Here is a 21206-nt window from a genome sequence, read left to right on the forward strand (position 1 = left end):
AGTTTTACCAAATCATGTCCCCCCCCCCCGTTAAATACATTTGACCCCAATACAATGCCTAACCATAGCAAAAGATCTCATGTCAAATGTATACAATCTTATTTACACAAGAACATTTGATCCAAAAGTGCATTGAATAGAATCCTGATTGACAATCATCTCTGTGATGATGGCTAAATATGTACAATGTTTACAAATACTGAACATATGGAACCTCTTGCATCCCCAATCAGTGTCAGAAAACACGTACACTCAGGAGGTACTGCAGGAATGAAGACATGATTTACGGAACCTGGATGGTTTGAAGGCAAGATGCTGTTTTTTTTTTCTTCCCGCCCCTAAACCTGTCCAGCAGATCTCACCGATGTACTTGGTGAGAGAGGGACTGGGTACAAGTCCAAGTCATTTCAAAAGCCAGCCGACCATTAAACGCTGAGGAAAAATAAATGGTTGCAATTCCCTGTGTTGTTCCTCGCATCTGATATTTGATGCAAACAATACTGTTGGACACAGGAATGGACAGCAGGAGAGATGGGGGGTGTATAACTATGTACATAATAAATAACATTTCTTCCAGTTACCTTCACCGGTGATAATACATAATGCACTTCATGGGGCATAGGGTCGTTCTGTGAGCGAGGCTGCCGTTTGGACAACCAAGATGGGAACAAGGAGGCGCCATGAGCTCCCATTACCAAAAAAAACCAACACCAAGATGGTCACGATAAATCCTCCTCTGTGCTCACTATTGAAATCTGAAGTGGAGGAGAAAGAGACAAAGAATTAAAACAATATGATGCACCACAATATGCCATTATTTCAATGACTATGTATATCCTGCAATTATTATTATTATTTATTATTCATTCATTCATTCATTCATTCTCTACCGCTTTTTCCCTCACGAGGGTCGCGGTGGGTGCTGGAGCCTATTCCAGCTGTCTTCGGGCGAGAGGTGGGGTACACCCTGGACTGGTCGCCAGCCAATCACAGGGCACATATAGACAAACAACCATTCACACTCGCATTCATACCTATGGACAATTTGGAGTCGCCAATTAACCTAGCATGTTTTTGGAATGTGGGAGGAAACCGGAGTACCCGGAGAAAACCCATTCATGCACGGGGAGAACATGCAAACTCCACACAGAGATGGCCGAGGGTGCAATCGAACTTGGGTCTTCTAGCTGTGAGGCCTGCACGCTAAACACTTGGCGCAGATTAGTAACATTTTATTAATTCATTCTCTACCGCTTATCCTCACAAGGGTCGAGGGGGTGCTGGAGCCTATCCCAGCTGTCTTCGGGCGAGAGGCGGGGGTACACCCTGGACTGGTCGCCAGCCAATCACAGGGCACATATAGACAACCATTCACACTCACACCTATGGACAATTTGGAGTCGCCAATTAACCTAGCATGTTTTTGGAATGTGGGAGGAAACCGGAGTACCCGGAGAAAACCCACGCATGCATGGGGAGAACATGCAAACTCCACACAGAGATGGCCAAGGGTGGAACTGAACCCACTCAATCGCCGTGCCGCCCTTATTATTGTCAGCAAATGGGTTGTAGTCCTATGTGGGAATGCTAGTCTGTTACCAATTTGTATTTGCATCTGGTTTAACCGTCTTATTACATTTACAGTTGCAATGCAAGTCACGTCTGTGAAATAACGCTATGGTGAATGATGTACATTATTATTCATAGTGAATTTCATTAATATTTGATCACTAGCATTTATCACTTTGTTGGACAACAGCGTACGCCCCCACACTGACTCACTTGCCCCTTCGGTGTGACAACTTTCTGGTCCCTGATAAACCAGACACTCCTCCATGGGATCAGTGCGATGTGGTCAAACAGTCAAAAAGCCTTGATGCAATAAACAAATGTTATGTGATGCTTTTTATGCATTAAAATCCACAAGAGGAGTGTTAACAATTGAACCCCTCTGGAAGTTCTTAATCAAGGGTCTCAAATACGCGGCCCGTGGGCCAAATGTGGCCCGCAGGAGACCAGTTTGAGGCCCCCGCCTTGATATGAAAGTTGAATGTTAGTGCGGCCCGCGCAAGTTTGATATGGATGCTCTATGGTATCATGTACCCAGAAAAAATATTACGTTTGATTAATGTTCATGTTAAAGGTTAAATAACTGTTAATAGTTATCCTCCCTGTCCGTGTGGAAGTGGTAAGTTTTTGGCTATTTAAGTTTAAAGGAAATAACTTGAAGGCTAATGTTTAGGTCGCTAGCTCTCTAGTTTGCGAGTTAGCATGTGTCTCAAGACCCTGCAGTTGCGCAATATGTTGTAAATAAAAAGAGTATAAATGTGACTATAGTCGTGTTTTGTCATGTCTACAGGGCTCTAATAATGCTTTGTTCATTTTAATCTGAAAAAAATAATTTGTCTACCCACCAACTATATGTGGTTTCTTAAGTTTTTATTATTATTATATTTATTTATTACTGATTGATTTTCTTTATTCTTGATTTGTTTATTTTTGATCTTATTTTGTGCAGAAAAATAAAAATTAAGATATTTGAGAACAGTGGAATGTTTTATCAGAGCTTTTATTGTAGAATGCGTGCATGCGTGTGAATGACATTCCTATCGTGGCTTGAGAGTCTGAGGCTCAGAGATAACCATTTATAATAAGCCTTGTGTCAGCTGTGAGGGTGACCGCAGAAATGAGCGCGCAATCTTGCATATTTGAGTGGACGAGGGTTAATCTGCATACAGAGGAGGCTGGCCAACAGCACATTAAGCATTACGCAAGACTGCAAAAGCTCCCGATGAGTATTTAAACCGAGTTGGTGCCAAGACACTCATGCACTAATTACTTTACTCAGCAGAGGCTTTGCTATTGAAGACAAAGTGAGGTTGAGAGATTATGATCTGGGATGTAATTATTTGTTTAACATTGTTTAGTGATGCAACGTTTTTTTTACTCACCGCTGGGTATGTGTGCCCCACGTTTGTGCTGTGCCGCGTGATATCAATGTTGAGGTCTTCTTCTGTGGTCTTCAGGTAGACGGGGTTGTCAAAGTTCATGCTTTTCTGATTCTTCAGTTGCCAGTTTCTCCACATCAAATAGCCGCCTGCCACCGCCATGGCAAACACCACTAAAAAAAAAAAAAAAAGATATGGGGAGACAATTCGGATCAGAAATTCATGTTTATAATCACAACTCTTGGGCATCTGCATTGGCCTTAGTGTTTTTTCCCACCCAAACAGGGAAATACTAATTCATTCAGTCATTTTCCAGGCTACACCCTGGACTGGTCGCCAGCCAATCACAGGGCACATATAGACAAAGAACCATTCACACTCCCACCTATGAACAATTTGGAGTTGCCAATTAACCTAGCATGTTTTTGGAATGTGGGAGGAAACCGGAGTACCCGGAGAAAACCCACGCATGCACACGCAGAACATGCAAACCCCACACAGAGATGGCCGAGGGTGGAATTGAACTCAGGTTTTATAGCTGTAAAGTCTGCGTGCTAACCACTCGTACACCGTACAGCTGGAAATACTGATACAGTATTAGTAAAATAGCAACATATGTATATAAAAGGCTAAATGGCCAATTATGTAAATTAGACTTCATTTCTTGCTCCTCCCCACCACAGCTAGATCACAGTCCTGCACTAACGTACTTTAAAGTAAAGTGTTAGCATGTTTTTTCCAGTTAGCATCCATTTTGGTATGTCTTGCGTGACTCCAACTGTGTTAATTTATTTTTTCCATTTAGAGATGTACCTTGTGGAACAGCTCAACGATGCTAACCAATGACTGCACTTACACACAGGAAGTACTGCCCATGCTGCCGCAGAGCCTCTGGCTGCAGTGTTCACCTGGATTGATGTACTCACGTTGGCTTCTAGAAGAATAAACATGTATGAATGAAAAGTGCAATAAAAACAACTCCTGCAAACAGCGGAGATCTACATATCTAGAGTACTACATAGGAGGCAAAACCTGCACACAAAATACCTAGTTCTCCATGCCCCCAGGAAATCTGCTTGGGTTCATGTTTTAACTGAGAATATCATTTCTGCAAAAAAGCAAAGAGGCTAAAGTGTGTATAAATTATTAAGGGGAGAGAAAAAAAAGCAAACAGCTGGCATGAACCATTAAAAATGTAACTACTTGGTAAGCGCTGTAAACATTTTTTTACAAAAGGACAAGAAGGGTAGATGCAAGACTGTATCCCCCTAAAATCACTCAAAAAGTTAAGCAGCCAGAAAGCAAAACTTAAAAAAAAGTTTTAGGAAGAGCATGCAATGATTGCAATGTATTTTACCAGGGGAGGGCAGCATTAGAGCTTTCAGGGAGTTTTGGTAGAAAGGTCTGCTAAAGAGTATGAGAGTACGTTTTCTAAACAAAAAAAACAGCTTTTAATATCCAAAAAAAAAGGGGGGGGGGAGGGGGTAGGAAGAAATTAAAACCAAGTAAAAGTCAGCTATACGTCATCTTCCGAGCCTAAAGACTTTTCTTAGCCTTTTTTAATATATATATATATATATACACATATATACATACATATATATACACACATACACACACACACATATACATACATACACACACACACACACATATATACATATACATACATACACACGTACATATACACTGTTGTGTTGTTTTATCGCTTCACTGTAGGTTTTATGCTTTCTAGTAGCACTTAGAGATTTCTGTAATGTAAAGTGCAATATAAATAAAATTTATTATTATTATCTTTAAAAAAAAAAAGGTAGGCTATACTGTATGTTGCGTCGCCATCGTTCTGTGGTGGCTTTCAAGTTCAACATTGAAAAGAATGCCATTGCTTATCACTTCCTGTGACTAACATGATTAGAGCCAGGCCAAGCTTCAGCAACACAATACTTGGCTTTTCCATTTGGTGCGGCTGCAAAGGCTGAACAAATGGGATAAATATGTTTGCTGCATGTTTAGCAAAGAGCATAAAAGCCTTTGGCGACGTCCCAAATTGGGGAGATGGTGAAAGGAACTTCCTTTTCTTGCAAGCTATTCTCAATTTCAAGTAGCAAATTGAAAGACGTGTACGTTAACACACACACACATTCAAAACCAGGAGGGCAGTGGTACACTGAGTTGTCGGGGGGCTCCAGTACAGCAGCAAATATGCACCCCAATTGCGGTGCTGGGTTTTCTTTCTGTCTTGGTACAAAAAGAGCGGTCTGGGAAGCTGGATGGACCCTGACAAAAATCAACTGAAGCAGCAGAGAGAGACAAGTGTTTCCCCAGCAACCTTGCAAATGAAGACTGCAGGCATGGCTGCAGTTAAATCTGTTTTGCAAAAGATCTCGGCTTATGTAAATCAGTTTAAATGGACAAAATCTCAACTGCTTTTGGTGTCAAGGAAACCCTCCTATATAGATCAAGGTAGCTGGAGCCCATCCCTGCTGACATGGAGTGAACGCAACAGCACATAGCGCAGGCATTGGGCATTAAATTGTGATGAAACGGGTGATAGTAATGCTGCCCAACAAATGAATAAGTCAATTACACGTCATAACTTTAAGAGGGAAGCCCATTGAATGACGCAGTCCACACAAATCCACACCAACCAGTTATGGCACTCTTCACACCCAACAGTTCAATTAGCGGAAGGAACCTCAGACCAAGTCCCGAGAGGCTAACTTGGGTGTAACGTACCAGGTTTGCAACGTAGGCCATCAGCAGCAAGTTCCTGCCCTTCTGGACACATGCAGGTATATTTGGGGGAGTGTTTGTTGATTTGCGGTGCTGGCAAACACATGAAGCTGCAGCCCCCGTTTTCACCTCTCTCGGCACACCAGTTTGTTCCTTAAAAAGAACACAAAACATTAGAATCATTAGAAAAGGTCAGAGAAGAAATGGTCACACTAAAAAGATGGTTTGATGATAATAGTCCTTGAACTTAAGTAAAACTAAAATCATGCTGTTTGGTAACAGCAGAAAGGACACGCACCAGCAAAGACAAATAGACGGTGTGGACATTGAAAGGGTGAACGAAAATAAATTTCTGGGGATCACAATAGATAAAAATATGAGCTGGAAACCTCATATTACAAATATACAACATAAGGTGGCCAGAAATATTTCAGTATTGAACAAAGCAAAATTTGTTCTCAATCAGAAATCACTCCACACTCTTTATTGCTCTCTGGTTCTACCATATCTTACTTTTTGTGTGGAAATATGGGCTAATAACTATAAAAGCAATCCTCACTCGCTAAATGTACTGCAAAAAAGGTCAGTAAGGATAATTCATAATGCCGCCTACGAGAACATACTAACTCCTTATTTCTAAAATCACAAATACTTCAACTTGCTGATATAGTTCATCTTCAAACAGCTAAAATAATGCATAAGGCTAAAAACAACCAAATACCTAAAAATGTCATCCAATACTTCTCTACAAGAGAAATATGATCTCAGGGAAGAAGTACATTTGAAACACTTATATGCTAGGACTACGTTATGCTAGCCATAGCATTTCAGTATGTGGAATCAAACTATGGAATGGATTGAGTAAGGACCTCAAACAATGCACAACGATGAGCCAATTCAAGAAACAATACAAGCAGTTGATGTTTGCTAAATACAAGGATGAAGAGTCTTGAACCAGTCATGATGTGCTATATATATCACTATATTGACACTTACTATGGTACACATTATGTCATTGGATGGTCATATCACCTTGTACTTTGGTACAAGGTGCATTATTAAAAAAAAACAAACCTGTATTATGGAAAGCAGGAAGTGAACAAATGTAACAGTTACTGATTGTAAAAGTACCAGATGGAGGGGTAGGATTTAATAAGCTTTGCTTCTTCCGACTCCTTTTGGACATGTAGAACTGTGAACTGATTATGTGATGCACTCAATTGTAATCTGATGCATGTTCAAATGAAATAAAACCATTACCAAAACTGTGAAAATGTACTTCATACATGTACTACCACTGTACACTGCACCTGGCTCCCAGATGTGTCTTAACATGATCAAAAAATGTGGCTGTAAAACATTACAGAAACTATTAAACTTTCTTGGGTATTTCCACCCATCCCTTTTCTACCACAGTGTGGGTGACCAGAGCCAGTATCAGCAGTCTTTCCAACTAAACTAAATTACTAGCTAAGGCAGTAGCCTACCCAGGGTCACTGATATGTCAAGTAGTAAACCCCACACCTTTAAATCATGTAGTCAGCTAGCCAATTCTGCACAGCCAACCCTTTTGACAAAGATTTAATGACAAAGTCATTAAACGGTAAGCAGCATTTATAGCTTCAGTATAACAATATTATAAAATACATTTGGATGTGTCAGCCCCCCCATAATTCTCTTACCAGATAGCTGAATCAGCTCATGATAAACAATGATGTCTTGTGGATCATTCAGGTTGTTGGCCAGTGTCACAACATCTGAGCCACTGAATTTATTTGCTCCATAGATGGCTTTCTTCTCACCATCTGTCCAGAAGACACGATCCTGGAAAGAGGGGGGGGGGGTTATAAAAAGCACAAAGAAGATATGATAGCAACAAAAGTATCCCAATGACAAGAAAACTGTATTACCTCAAAAACGGTGAGAGCAAAGGGGTGCGCTAGGTAGTTTGAAGACTGCAGAACTTTCTTCCTGTTGTCTCCATTCAGGTCAACACTGCAGAGCATGTGCAGCTTTGAATCCACCCAATACAACCTGCCTTTGATTAGATCTGAGACCAAGACAAAGAAGACAAGATATTGCAGGGCATACAATATTATGATCACATACTACAGTATTAATTGGCCCTGTACCCTAGAAACCGCCCATGAATGATACGGGAAAAAGGCTGAAATGATGTGTCAAAGCCCAGGGCAGTGATACTGATAAAATATAGAGTTTAACCATGTCCAGTATCAGCCCCCGTAGCTGTCCACTCAGAGCGCGCTGCTCTGGTATCGTGCCTGTGAAACAACCAATCAGAGAACAGCGCACGAGCGTGAACACACAGCGTTTGTTTTGCTGCCGTCTGTGCTCTGTCAACATGTCAGCGGTTGACACTCCCGGCGAAAGACAAATAGGGAAAATAGCAAACAGAATATTAGCAATGGAACGTTTTATCACCATTAATGAGGAGGACACTCTTGAAATGATCGAAAAAACTAAAAAAGGAAATACAAGTCGGAAAACCAAGGGCGACCTAAAGCTTTTTTCTGAATGGCTCATCAACTGCAAGAACGAACGAAGACTGGTAGAAAGTATTCCCCCGCCTGAGTTAGACAAATACGTGTCTACGCTTGTGACAAGAAATGTCACTGTCACCAAAAAACCCAAACTTGATTCATGGAACTTTAATTGTCAGACATTGATAAGATAAGACTGTTGATAAAATATTATTGTTGAAATATTTTTGCAATTATTGTGTTTACACTGTTTAGATATAATACATGTAATAAACTGAACATTTTCTGGAAACAAAATGGTCTTTTGATTAAATAGTACGTGATAATAAGCTCATGATTAAATATTATGTGATAATAAGATCATCACATGGTTTGTCTGGTATCAGGCCAGGTATCATGCCCTCCAAGTGTCAGTATCAGCCCGAGACCGAAGGTCTAGCTGCCGCTACATTGTGGATAAAACCATACTCCAGATGCTTCAAGTAAATGGGTCAGTTTTCCCTCCTACTCTTACAGACTAGAACTTGATCAAGCGTTTAGCATTCCACACGATTGCCCCCCAGATTTCTCATAAAAATGTAAAGCATCAGCGATCCCAAATATATGCTATATTGCCATAGTTGTGTATGCATGTGTACCAAGGGTTATTCCATTTGGCCACTGGATGTCTGTTGCTACCAGAATCTGCCGATCCACTCCGTTCATACCAGACTTCTCAATTTTTGCTGGCACACCCCAGTCAGACCAGTACAGGAACCTACAAGTCCAAAATATAGAATAAACTGTAGACCAGAAAAAGGCATAAAAAAAGATGCACTGATCCGCCATGTTTGACACTTACCCAGACAGAGGATCCACAGCAATGGAAGCCGGCTCTTTCAGGCCTCTGTTGAACAGGATTTTCTGCTTGGTTCCGTTAAAGTTAGCGACAGAGATGGTTTTGGTACCCAGATCAGACCAGTACAGGTTCTTGTATATCCAGTCCACAGCGATTCCCACAGGAGAGTGGACGTTATCTATCACTTTATGGTGGACGCCCACATCCCCTCGTTTGTCCAGCACCGTGCTAAACATGAATATTTGATCAATTAACAAGAAACTAAATTATCAGGTAATTTACGATATCACTAGACGTTCTAACTGAGTTTGTACACTTGTACACTATGTGCTGCGTACCTCAATATGGCCTTCTGTCCCAGGTCGGCCCAAAACATCATCTGCTGGCCAAAATCTGCATCCAGAGCAACCGTGTTTCTCTGCTGCTCCACAATTTGAGTGTACTCCTTCCCCTCCAGACCCAAACGACGGACGTCACGGCGGTTTGTGAAAATCAGACTGGGCTCTTTACCTAAGAACAGCGAGGGCCTACTGAAATGTCTTTTCCTCAATCACTGTTTCAATTAGAATTAAAGTAAAACACATCTGAAACATTAACAAACGTGTCTAATTAAAATCCAAAACCATTCAGAAGATCAACACTAGAGCCAAAAGAGAGGCCTTTACTTACCCACGGCCTTACAGACTCCTGTAGTTGGATCCATCTGGTAGCCGTTGTGACATTCACACTTGTATCCTCCTTTTAGGTTGATGCAGATCTGACTGCAGATGCCAGGGTTCAGACACTCATTGATGTCTGAAAAAACAAAAAAGGATTCAAGCAGGTGGAATCAATTCAATATCATTTGGAGGTTTTAAAAACCAAATACCTAACAACTGAATTGACTAAAGTATCTTTAAAATCATGATCAACGCGTGATAATTTCATGTTACTGTAACAAATATTAACAAGCAATACTTTAAATTCCAAAACAACCACAACCAAACTAGTAAATGTCTTCTACCTCCACAGGTCTTGTGGTCGATGAGCTGCAGTCCAGGTATACAGTCACACTCAAAGCCAATTACCATGTCCTTGCAAATGTGTGAACAGCCCCCATTGTTCATTAGGCACTCGTTGACGTCTGAAGAACATGAAGAAAGCTCTGTTGGAACTATTAAGGTCTAAAAAGGGAACATATTAGCATTTCTATATCCCAATAAATACAGTTAAAATTAAAAAAAAAAGTTGGTACTCGAAATAATAGTATATAAATAGAAAGAATCTTTCTACAGTAGTTGTGTCATGAGATCTTGCAAGATTTAAAAATGTGTTATCCAGAAAAAAAAACAAAAAAAAAACGTCTTGGATTAAGGGACTGGTACCTGCCATGAGCTAAACTGAGATGCTGTATTTCAAGCATTAGAAAACATGCTCAGTACTCCGTTCATGCAGTTTGTCGTGTTCAGGAACTCACTGCATTCCTTTATGGGTTCGTCGCTCCAGTCAGGACAGTCTCGGGCCTTGTTGCACACTTTGCTCATCTCGATACACTCCCCGCTGCGACATTTGAACCTCTCTGGTCCATTACACTGAGTCACTGGAGGGAGACATTTTGCATTAGTGTTTCTGCATCATTTCACAACTTGAACGCCTCAGAAAAACGTCACCTCTACACAGCATCATATATGTAGTAGGTTCAAGAGTTAACCTCATTATATGTAGTTGTTGCGAATAAAAAAAAACAAACAAAAAAAACATTCCTACAATCTTGACAAAAAGGACATGTGTTACAAAACAAACATGTGTTTTGCTTTTCATGGTTAACCCCCACACCCCTGTTGAGTCTCTGTTGCATGTGTGTGGAACATAAACAGAATCATGCAAGGACACAACGAAACTGATTCATAAAAGGAACTTACAGTTTTTGCAGTTGACTTCATCTGAACCATCAGCACACTCTCTCATGCCGTTACATTGTCTGCTGCCCTGAATGCAGTTCCCGTCCTCGCATTTGAACTGATCTGCTGCGCAGGTGCGTACGGCTAGCAATGCCAAACACACGAGAAAAAGCAGGAAAAAAAATTTAGCCCCATCAAATGTGTCAATGATGATAGATACATGTTATCAGCGCTAGAACACAACAAAAGCCAAGTTGGTACATACGACAGTTGGCTTCATCGCTGCCATCTTTGCAGTCGGTGTCACCGTCACACCTCCACCTATTGTGTATACACTCTCCTGAATGGCATTGCATCTCACTAGTTGAGCATTTGGCCGGTGGTGTTGGGTGTCGGCCACAGCGCGACGGAGACTCATCCGATTGATCCTGCAAACAAAACGTTTTAGTATGATAGAGACTATGACTTCCACAATATAAAGTAGAACAAAGATTGAATTTAAGGTATATGAAACTCTGTCAAATACTGTATATTTTCACATTTAAAAACCAACAAAAAAAAAAGGAAAATCTGACTGAAAATTGTTACTCAGAATTTGGTAGCGCCGAAAGAGCAAGCAAAACCAGTGATTAAATAAGTTACTTCACACCATTTCAATTTTCTGTGCGAGTGCCTTGTAAAAATGCCAGATTAGTTATGCGTATCATGCTTTGGAGAAAAACATGCATGATTTCATGCAATTTTAATAAGCAGGGGTTGCGAGGAGTCAATTCCTTATGGGGCGTTATACCAATGATGCCACCAAGTTTGTGCAGCTACGCAGCCTGTAAACCAAATTTCTAAAATGGAAATTGAGGGTTTCCTGGAGAACACATTTGCCCCGCCCCCGCTTTTAGCCTTGTTTTAACTCTGAATTAATTTTACTCTGTTTTTACTCAACTCTATTTTTATTTCTTTTTCTCTACTGTAAAGAGTCTTTGAAAAGCGCTATACAAATAAAATGTATTATTATCATCATCATCATCAACATAAGACTACTTTGTCAGATATAGAACTGTTCCATTTTGAATAGATCGAACAACCCCAGAGGAGTGACAGAATTACTGTTAAGAGAATTACAGCTCTCTGTTGCACATAACCAGATGGTGTATTTTTGGTAGGTGTATATACTTGCCATTTTACACCCTTTCCCTTACCTGACAGTCAACGTCATCATCACACAACCAACTGGCAGGGATGCATGACGAGTTTCCGCACTGGAATTCACTGGGACCACAGGAAGACGGCGCACACTCCACCTCATCAGAGCCATCGCCACAGTCATCCTTGCCATTGCATACAAAGTTTCGGGAGATGCAGCGGTCACTGGCACAGGTGAATTCATTTGGAGCGCAGGTCACATTACCTGCGGGAACAAAGTCACATGGTTTTTCTTGTAAATGAATTTACTTTTTAGATTGTAGATTACTTGCAGTCTTCTTACCCAATTTATTTGCATTTATCTGCAACCTTTTCAATGTAAATATTGATTTTATATTATGGTTTGGCTGTCCGCATAAACACATTATGATGGGAATAAATGCATGCGTCATGGACAAATATGCAATTTAGATGACAGTATTAGACATGTTATATAGCCTTGTACGGCAAGTAATGCAGGTGCATTTTTATTTATTTAAGATAAGATATGCCTTTATTCGTCCCTCAGTGGGGAAATTTGCATTATTTATTTTTAAATAAATCGAGCTATAATGTCACTCACAGCAAGCGGCCATCACAATATTTCAGATTGTTCCCCTACCACAGCCGACTTCGTCTTCTCCATTGTGGCAGTCCTTTTCACCATCACATTTCCAGAAGTTAGGGATACACTGAGTGGTGCCTGCCCCGCAGCTAAACTCATTCAAACGGCATGTCCGCATGTCTGCATGATCACAAAAAACACAGGACATTTAGTTATTACATTTCGTGTCGTGTCAAAATATCCCACTCCCTTTGATTTATATCGCACCCTCAGTCAGCTTTTGCATTATTACAAAAAAGTAAATTAAACAAAAGTGATTAATCCCAAGCCTTGTAATTTAGCCATTAATCATAATTCCATGTGTGGTTAGGTGCAAGTTTGAGACAATCCCCGAGGTGATTCTATGAAAATTTATCATTTCTTTTGATACAAATTGAACATGACAGCCCAGTTGTAACATATTCGCCCTCCAAGAGACATTTGATGCCAGCTTCCTGCAGTGCACAACACAGCCATTTGAAAATACATGCAAATTTGGAACAAAAAAATGATAAAAATGCGCAGACCTCACAGCTAGGAGACCAGGGTTCAATTCCACCCTCTGCCATCTCTGTGAGGAGTTTGCATGTTCTGCCCGTGCATGCGTGGGTTTTCTCCGGCTACTCCGGTTTCCTCCCACATTCCAAAAACATGCTAGGTTAATTGGCCACAGGTATGAATGTGAGTGTGAATGGTTGTTTGTCTATATGTGCCCTGTGATTGGCTGGCGACCAGTCCAGGGTGTACCCCGCCTCTCGCCCCAAGACAGCTGGGATAGGCTCCAGCAACCCCCACGACCTTTGTGAGGAAAAAGCGGTAGAAAATGAATGAATGAATCTGATCAAAATTGACTAATGAGCAAGTGTGCATGGTAATCGGTTCAAAGTCAGCAAAAGTGACCAGGCATCCACGTCATTTAGCCCCTGCCAAGCATGGGAACAGCTGAACAAATAGCATCGGGATATAAACAGTACAGTAGGTGTACGTGCAGCTAAGCCCGTGTACAGTGTAGGTATGCCGGGAACTTAATCCCCCCCCACACAAAACAGAAACTACAAGACTAAGCAGTGCTTTTCAAACTAGAGGGCACGCCCCCCCAAGGGCTACCATCAGCATGGTTCATTATTAATCCTTTAGGTCCAGAGTTGGGTTTTTTTCCCCAAGAAAATATTCAGTTTTGATATTACGATTTAAAAATGGATACTGTAAATGAGGAAAAATCACCAGTATGACAGTTTGTGGTGAGTAAATTCACTAATCTAATTAGCATTATGTCATAATACCAAACAAGCTCATACAGCAGGGGTTTCAAACACGCGGCCCGTGGGCCAAACGTGGCCCGCAGGACACTGGTTTGAGGCCCCCGCCTTGATATGACAGTTTAATGTTAGTGCGGCCCGCGCAAGTTTGATATGGATGCTGTATGGTATCATGTACCCAGAAAAAATTATTACGTTTGATTAATGTTCATGTTAAAGGTTAAATAACTGTTAATAGTTATCCTCCCTATCCATGTGGAAGTGGTAAGTTTTTGGCTATTTAAGTTTAAAGGAAATAACTTGAAGGATACCGTTTAGGTCGCTAGCTTTCTAGTTTGCGAGTTAGCATGTGTCGCAAGACCCTGCAGTTGCGCAATATGTTGTAAATAAAAAGTGTAAATGTGACTATAGTCGTGTTATATCTACAGGGCTCGAATAATGCTTTGTTAATTTTAATCTGAAAAAAATAATTTGTCTACCCACCAACTATATGTGGTTTCTTAAGTTTATTTGCTGTTTTATTATTATTTTTTTAATTATATTTATTACTGATTGATTTTCTTTATTCTTGGTTTATTTATTTTTCATCTTATTTTGTGCAGAAAAATAAAAATTAAGATATTTGAGAACAGTGGAATGTTTTATCAGAGCTTTTATTGTAGAAAATCAGAACCAAAGCACTGAAAAAGTTTGTATATTTTTCTGTTTTTAATAAATTTTTTTTTTTTTTTTGAAAAAAACCTGATGTGGCCCAGCCTTGCCCAGACCCTAGCTCCAGTGGCCCCCAGGTAAATTGAGTTTGAGACCCCTGTGATACAGGCATTATCATCATCTACAGTGGGATACTGAACACCACTGCTGCTTTAGAAGTGCATTTCCTACAGAGCATTCTTCCCTCGTGGATGTGGCTGGTTTTCAGACCCCCCCCCAGAAGATAACTAAAAGTAATGATTAAATGCATCAAAGCAGTTAAAGAGAAAATTGAGGGCACTAGGCTGCAAGCAGATCCACTGATAATCCAATTTCCACCACTTGTGATAAACATGATGGGAAGCTAAGTCAATTACATAATTTCATTCCCATATACGGTCAGTCGTTGTATGGCTATAACAGTCAACAGCCCATCCCAATCTGGCATTCATAAAAGTGAATATGAAGAAATATAAAATAAAGTGGAGATTAAAAAAAAATGTCTACTTACGGCAGATTTCTACACTCTCATCTGACCCGTCCTCACAGTCTGGCTCCCCATCGCAGTGCCATCGCTTTGGAACGCACTGACCGTTACGACATACAAAGTCAGTGTCTGGACAAACCTTTTTCACTGCGGTGAGAAATGACAAAAATCGTTGAATTAACAGAACATGTAACCAAAAAAATTTGTATAATTTGGTGTTGAAATCTCAAATTATTTTACCTTCAATATGATGTTTTTTAGGGCTGTCAAATGATTAATTTTATCAGATTAATCCCCATTTTTAATTAATCATAATCACCTTTAGCAACCATGTATGAAATATGCCAATTTTTACTATAGATGACAGGACTGATTACACACATACCGTCCGGGTCTGTTTCGATACAAAAATTTTGAATGAATTTTTTTTCTTCAATTGCCAACATTTTTTCCCCTTAAAAAGGTACACTTCTGCTGCACCCCCTTACCATATAAGACCAAAAAATGCAGCATTTAATAATTGAAAAATAAATCTGATGGAGATGCATGTGGTGCATTCTTAGCAGGCGAGTAAATACTACAAATAAAATGTTAAAAATGCTACATGATTCATTTTGTAAGTGCACTTTAAGGGGGTGTTGCATCGAGACGTCAGGTTAGAATAAAGTTATAAAATGGCGTCGGATTGTGACTATGTGGGGACGCTCCACCATGCTTCCAATCTGCCTAGGCGAGCATGCATTAATTACACACAAAACTAACGCAATTAATGACAAATTAGTTACTGCTGTTGACGCCTTATTTCATTATTCCTTACCAATATTTGTGCATATTCCCACTCATTGTCCCGTGATCATGACAGGACAGATGTAAGCTGGGGAGGAGAAGTGAAACTGCTATGCTGGCATGTGACTTACTGTATGAGCAAATGTACACTATTGAGTACTTCCAAGATGACACGTGACATCACAGGCCTGAAACATTACAATGGAGAGATGCTGTAGAACAAAGCTACGTTTTGTCATCATCCCTTACCACACGAGCGTTCATCGCTGCCATCGGCACAGTCCTCATCTCCGTCACACTTCCAGACAGATGTGATGCAACGTCCATTTTCACACTGAAACTGGTTGGCCTCGCATTCCGTCTTAGTTCCTGAAGAGTAATAGCACAAAAAGGGAAGTTTATAAAAAGAAGAGGTTTTGCACCACCGGGAACTGATCAAGGAGTTTAAATAAAACATAAGAAAGCATGATCCCATTACCTGAGGGAGCAATAAGTCTTGAGCTTGTTTAGTTAGGGATTGTGCCATCGTGTGCACAAAATGGCACCAGTGAGACGACTTGTGGTCGTCGGATGTATCAAATAAACCCTGAAAGATGCTTTAGGCCAGTGGTCTCAAACGTAGTTATCCTCCCTATCCGTGTGGAAGTGGTAAGTTTTTGGCTATTTACGTTTAAAGGAAATAACTTGAAGGCTACCGTTTAGGTCGCTAGCTCTCTAGTTTGCGAGTTGGCATGTGTCTCAAGACCCTGCAGTTGCGCAATATGTTGTAAATAAAAAGGGTATTATGTGACTATAGTCGTGTTTTGTCATGTCTACAGGGCTCTAATAATGCTTTGTTCATTTTAATCTGGAAAAAAATAATTTGTCTACCCACCAACTATATGTGGTTTAAGTCTTTATTTGCCGTTTTATTATTATTATTATTATTATTATTATTATTATATTTATTTATTACTGATTGATTTTCTTTATTCTTGATTTGTTTATTTATTTTTCATCTTATTTTGTGTAGAAAAATAAAAAGTAAGATATTTGAGAACAGTGGAATGTTTTATCAGAGCTTTTCTAGAAAATTGAAACCAAAGCAAAGTTTATTCATTTTTCTGTTTTTAATAAATGCGTTTTTTTTTTTGGGGGGGGGGGGGGGGGGACCTGATGCGGCCCAGTCTCGCCCAGACCCTAGCTCCAGTGGCCCCCCAAGTAAATTGAGTTTGAGACCCCTGCATTAGGCAGTCCTACTTTTAGAACAAGAACAATTTACCGAAAAATCGGCGGTTAATCCATTATCCTATTAATATCAACAACTTTGGTATTCGATTAATCGTTTATTTTAAAATGTGAATTTTGGTTTTAGCAATTGTACAACATACAAACCATATTATCTCAATTTTAGGCAAAATAAGATACACACACACACACACACACACACACACACACACACACACACACACACACAAATCAGCTTTGATCAACATTTTTGCCTTTTCTGGTATGCTCCGACTATATCACAATATTTTTTTATCACGCTATATTGATATAAAAATTATATTCAGGAGTATTCCTTACAGTATGCAGCCCTTGTGGAAAAGGTTTGAGACCCCTGGTTTGGGCCTAAAAGATTAATAAAACAGCAAGCTTTGATTAAGAAAATAATTAGTTGCAGCCCTACCTACTGTTAATTTTAGTTTGCTGGCTCAAAATGATATACTTTGCATTTAATGCATTTCAATATACACCTATTAAAAAAAAAAAAAAAGGATATTTGATGTGGCTGAACTGGTACAATAGTGATTTTTGTGCAGCCCAGTGTATGCCATCTGTCATACTGGAGGTGACAATGACTCAAGATCTTAAAATATCACCATCTGACCTTGATTCCTACTTTAGACTAAACTCTGTAGCTCGTGCTCTCTTGCTATCCAGGTGGGTAAATGTTTTTTCTTCCAAAAAAACTATAAAAACTCATTTCATATTATCTTGCAAACTGTATTTGTATACAACCCTGGGAAAAATTGTTAATTTAATACTTTTAGTTTATATTGTTTATTTGGTTCTGTCCTCTTTGCTGCTGTGCAATGCAAATTTCCCCACTGAGGGATGAATAAACGCATATCTTATCTTATAAGCCAAATGTGACCATTACAGTATAGTATCTTTAAGCCCCTGCAATACTTTCACACTGGTACATTTCAACTAAGGCACAATCCTGGTCCATTAGAGTGATATGTTCTACATTTCAAACAAACGTTTTAAAAATACATACAAATGGATTTACAAGAAGCCGGAGAAACCGTATGGAAAACAAAGTGACCAATGACCAATACATTTCCTGGTAAAAAAGGGAACTATACACTGGAGCCAAGTATGAAACCGTTCTTTCACTCAAAATACTGTCTGTGCATCAAGCCTACTGTTGAAGAGCCTGAACAAAACAAATCACAGCATTTCGGAAAACCTTCAACAAGCACACGTGACTTGCTTTTAATGTCTCCCTCAAGAAACAAAACAAAGAAAGGGAATCTAATGTGCGTTATATAAATGCTGTCGCACTGGAGGTCACGTTAATGCAATTTTCCCCAGTAACAGAAACTGTTGTGTAGTCGCCCTCCTCCTCCACTCCACCATCACCCCGCCTACTTCAGGAGCCAAATGCACCCCCACACAGACTGTGTTCATGTAGCTGAGGATCTGGGTCTAGCATGCCATCGCAGTATCTGCGGAGGGAAGCTGCATCCATTTTAATCAGGCCAGTGTGGCTGCTGCTACTGTTGCTGCTGCTCTTGCTGCCGTGTAATTTGCCTGACGCCTTGTTCAAAGAAACTCGTACAATTTTGATACGAGTGTGTACTTGTGCGGGTTTGTTTTTTCTGGCCGAGAAATAGGTGGTGGGTATGTTCGGAGTACACACACACTAAAAGCAACAATGTAATAGTGCATATACATACACACATATACACACACATATACATATACACACATACACACATATACATATACACATACATATATACACATAGAAATTGACATATGCACACAAGCAGCAGTGTCGCCAACTGTAAGGCAATTGTGCCTCTACTGTTACATCTGAGATGGCACACGGGGGGGGGGGGTGTTGAATTGCAATCACTCACTTGAGCAATAAAATTATCCAATCCAAATAAAGATATCACATACATCATGCTATCGCTCCTCCATACATAAGAGCATGCAGATGAACAATGAGCATTATCCCCAATCCACCACCGCAAGTAGATAGCAGTCCTGTGGGGAACACTGCAAACGTAAATATGATACGGCTATTTAGTTTTATTTAATAACATCAAGTAAAGACCTGTTCTATATGAAAAGTATACTTAAATTACTTGTGATCTGGTGCTCCAATAGAAATTAATTTTACTTTAGGGAGCACATAAGATGGCATATGGGCCAAGCAAGAACCCATTCAATTTTGATGGAAACTTGCCACCAGTCAAGCACATCGCAGGACTGGAGGGGACCGGGGAGAAGGATTTCATTTTAATGCAGTCCTACCAACATATACAGATTTATAGTACTCAACATTCAGTTTGGCTCTTGAATATGCTTCTATGCTCGTCATTGATTATAAATGGTATTTCAAATCAGGGGAGTAAGGTGCGAAAAAATGGGCCCCTTGGGGGGGGGGGGGGGGGGGGCATGACAGAAATAAAATGCATTTCAACTTAACAGTTGCACAATTAACGGCATGTTAACTCGTTTTCCTTGTATAATATAGCTAGTAAGGGACGAGTAAGTGTAAGAATTAACATTAGTACCCGTGAGTCTAGAAGTACCCCTCACATTTAACGATTCGTTCATGACTCACGCATGCCTACGGGGAGCAGGATTTCATTTTAATGTAGCCCTACCAACATATACAGATTTATAGTACTCAACATTCAGTTTGGCGGTTGAATACGCTTGTATGCTCGTCATTGGTTATAAATGGTATTTCAAATCAGGGGAGTAGGGTGCCAAAAAATGGGTCCCTTGGGGGGCATGACAAATAAAATGCATTTCAACTTCACAGTTGCACAATTAATGACATCTTAACTGGTTTTCCTTGTATAATATAGCTAGTAAGGGAAGAGTAGTACCCGTGAGTCTAGAAGTACCCCTCACATTTTTAACGATTCGTGCATAACACGCGCATGCCTAACCCCCAGATATGCACGCAACATCTGGGTCCTGATGGCCGCCTCTTACGAGTAACTTGAATCAATTGTTTTGACACGTTCCAGTCGTTTTCACGGCTGTGTGTTACGTACATTCCGGTCCTAATATCTCACGCGAACAAATAAATCTCCAACAATTGCCACCCGAAGATAAGTGACATCCATGTGAAAAAAATCGCTGTAAAAATTTGACGACAGTCCTTAAATGCAACCAAGCTAATCCCGATAATTGAACTCACCTGCGCAGGTGACCTGAGATTTGTGCACCTGCAAGGGTTGACCGGAAAATCCCTCCTAACCCACTTAGAAAATCATATTTCCACGCGGATGGGGGGTGTCAAAAGCAGTATGCTACCATACTACCGAATGAGAAATGAGGTCAGACATTAAAACACACCGAGGAAGATGACACGTTTTCGGGGAGGAGGAAATTGATCGACCGCAAATATAATTGCACGAATACGTGACGGTACAACACGAACAAAAACAGGCCTACTCGACTCCCTCGTTAAAAAAGGAGTGGAGGCATGATTAGGTTTTGTATCTGAATATGTGGGTAAGGTCTAGAGTGGAACAAAAAAAGCATACATTTATCATCAACAGTAACGCAGATCAAGTCTTTCAATAAAGGGGCAGGTGTTGAAGCTCAGTGACGTTAGCTAACATTGGCGACATTTACGCTGCATGACGGGATTGGTCACACAACCTAAATGAGCGAACACTTACCGTGAACATCCGTAAACTGTTGGAGGTATATTAACACCGGCAGCAGAAGGATCCCGGGGGTGGAATTAACCATGTCTCGCTGCTGGAAGGTGCGCTCGGTTGCTAGCTGAGCGCTTGCGGGCTGCCTTGCTAAAAGCTCTGCTCCTGCTGGCTCGAGCCACCCCTGCTCGGTTCACTTGCCGGTTCACGCGCCCACCACATATATAAACGCAAGACGCGCGCGCTCTCGCACGTAAACTCGGACACGAGCGCGCCGCAGAAGAAACCAGAGGTAATGGTCCCACGCCTTGGGACCTCCTTTTGTAAGCAGTCCACACGTCGCTCTTTTACAGCACAAGTGTTTTCCTACGTTACCTCCCGCAATGCCAAGGTGGATTATTCC

At 40.5% G+C, this 21206-nt stretch overlaps 1 protein-coding gene across 1 annotated transcript; it reads right to left on the reverse strand.

The window, feature by feature from the left end:
* Positions 1 to 6: 6 nt before the first annotated feature.
* vldlr (very low density lipoprotein receptor) lies at positions 7 to 21048 on the reverse strand. The gene is made up of 19 exons (XM_058064898.1): positions 20825 to 21048; positions 16155 to 16274; positions 15144 to 15266; positions 12702 to 12824; positions 12097 to 12305; positions 11166 to 11328; positions 10922 to 11044; positions 10477 to 10599; positions 10024 to 10143; positions 9690 to 9815; positions 9359 to 9530; positions 9024 to 9248; positions 8821 to 8939; positions 7592 to 7731; positions 7364 to 7505; positions 5685 to 5834; positions 3805 to 3882; positions 2952 to 3121; positions 7 to 755 (listed from the first exon to the last, which is right to left on the reverse strand). Exons 1-19 carry the CDS (start codon positions 20895 to 20897, stop codon positions 720 to 722), a joined length of 2535 nt encoding a protein of 844 aa, XP_057920881.1. The 5' UTR covers positions 20898 to 21048; the 3' UTR covers positions 7 to 719.
* Positions 21049 to 21206: the final 158 nt, after the last annotated feature.

This window comes from Doryrhamphus excisus, chromosome 2 (genome assembly GCF_030265055.1).
Source record: "Doryrhamphus excisus isolate RoL2022-K1 chromosome 2, RoL_Dexc_1.0, whole genome shotgun sequence".
NCBI classification, from domain to species: Eukaryota; Metazoa; Chordata; class Actinopteri; order Syngnathiformes; family Syngnathidae; genus Doryrhamphus; species Doryrhamphus excisus.

What these genes read in the sequence shown, in the direction of transcription:
- vldlr (XM_058064898.1), bottom strand. Translation starts at nt 20,897, where the DNA reads ATGGTTAATTCCACCCCCGGGATCCTTCTGCTGCCGGTGTTAATATAC. An exon ending in AGGAGTCTGTAAGGCCGTGG is followed by an intron (nt 9,531 to 9,689) that starts GTAAGTAAAGGC and finishes CGCTGTTCTTAG; the next exon opens with GTAAAGAGCCCAGTCTGATT. An exon ending in ATGGGCAGTACTTCCTGTGT is followed by an intron (nt 3,122 to 3,804) that starts GTAAGTGCAGTC and finishes TTTTTTTTTTAG; the next exon opens with TGGTGTTTGCCATGGCGGTG.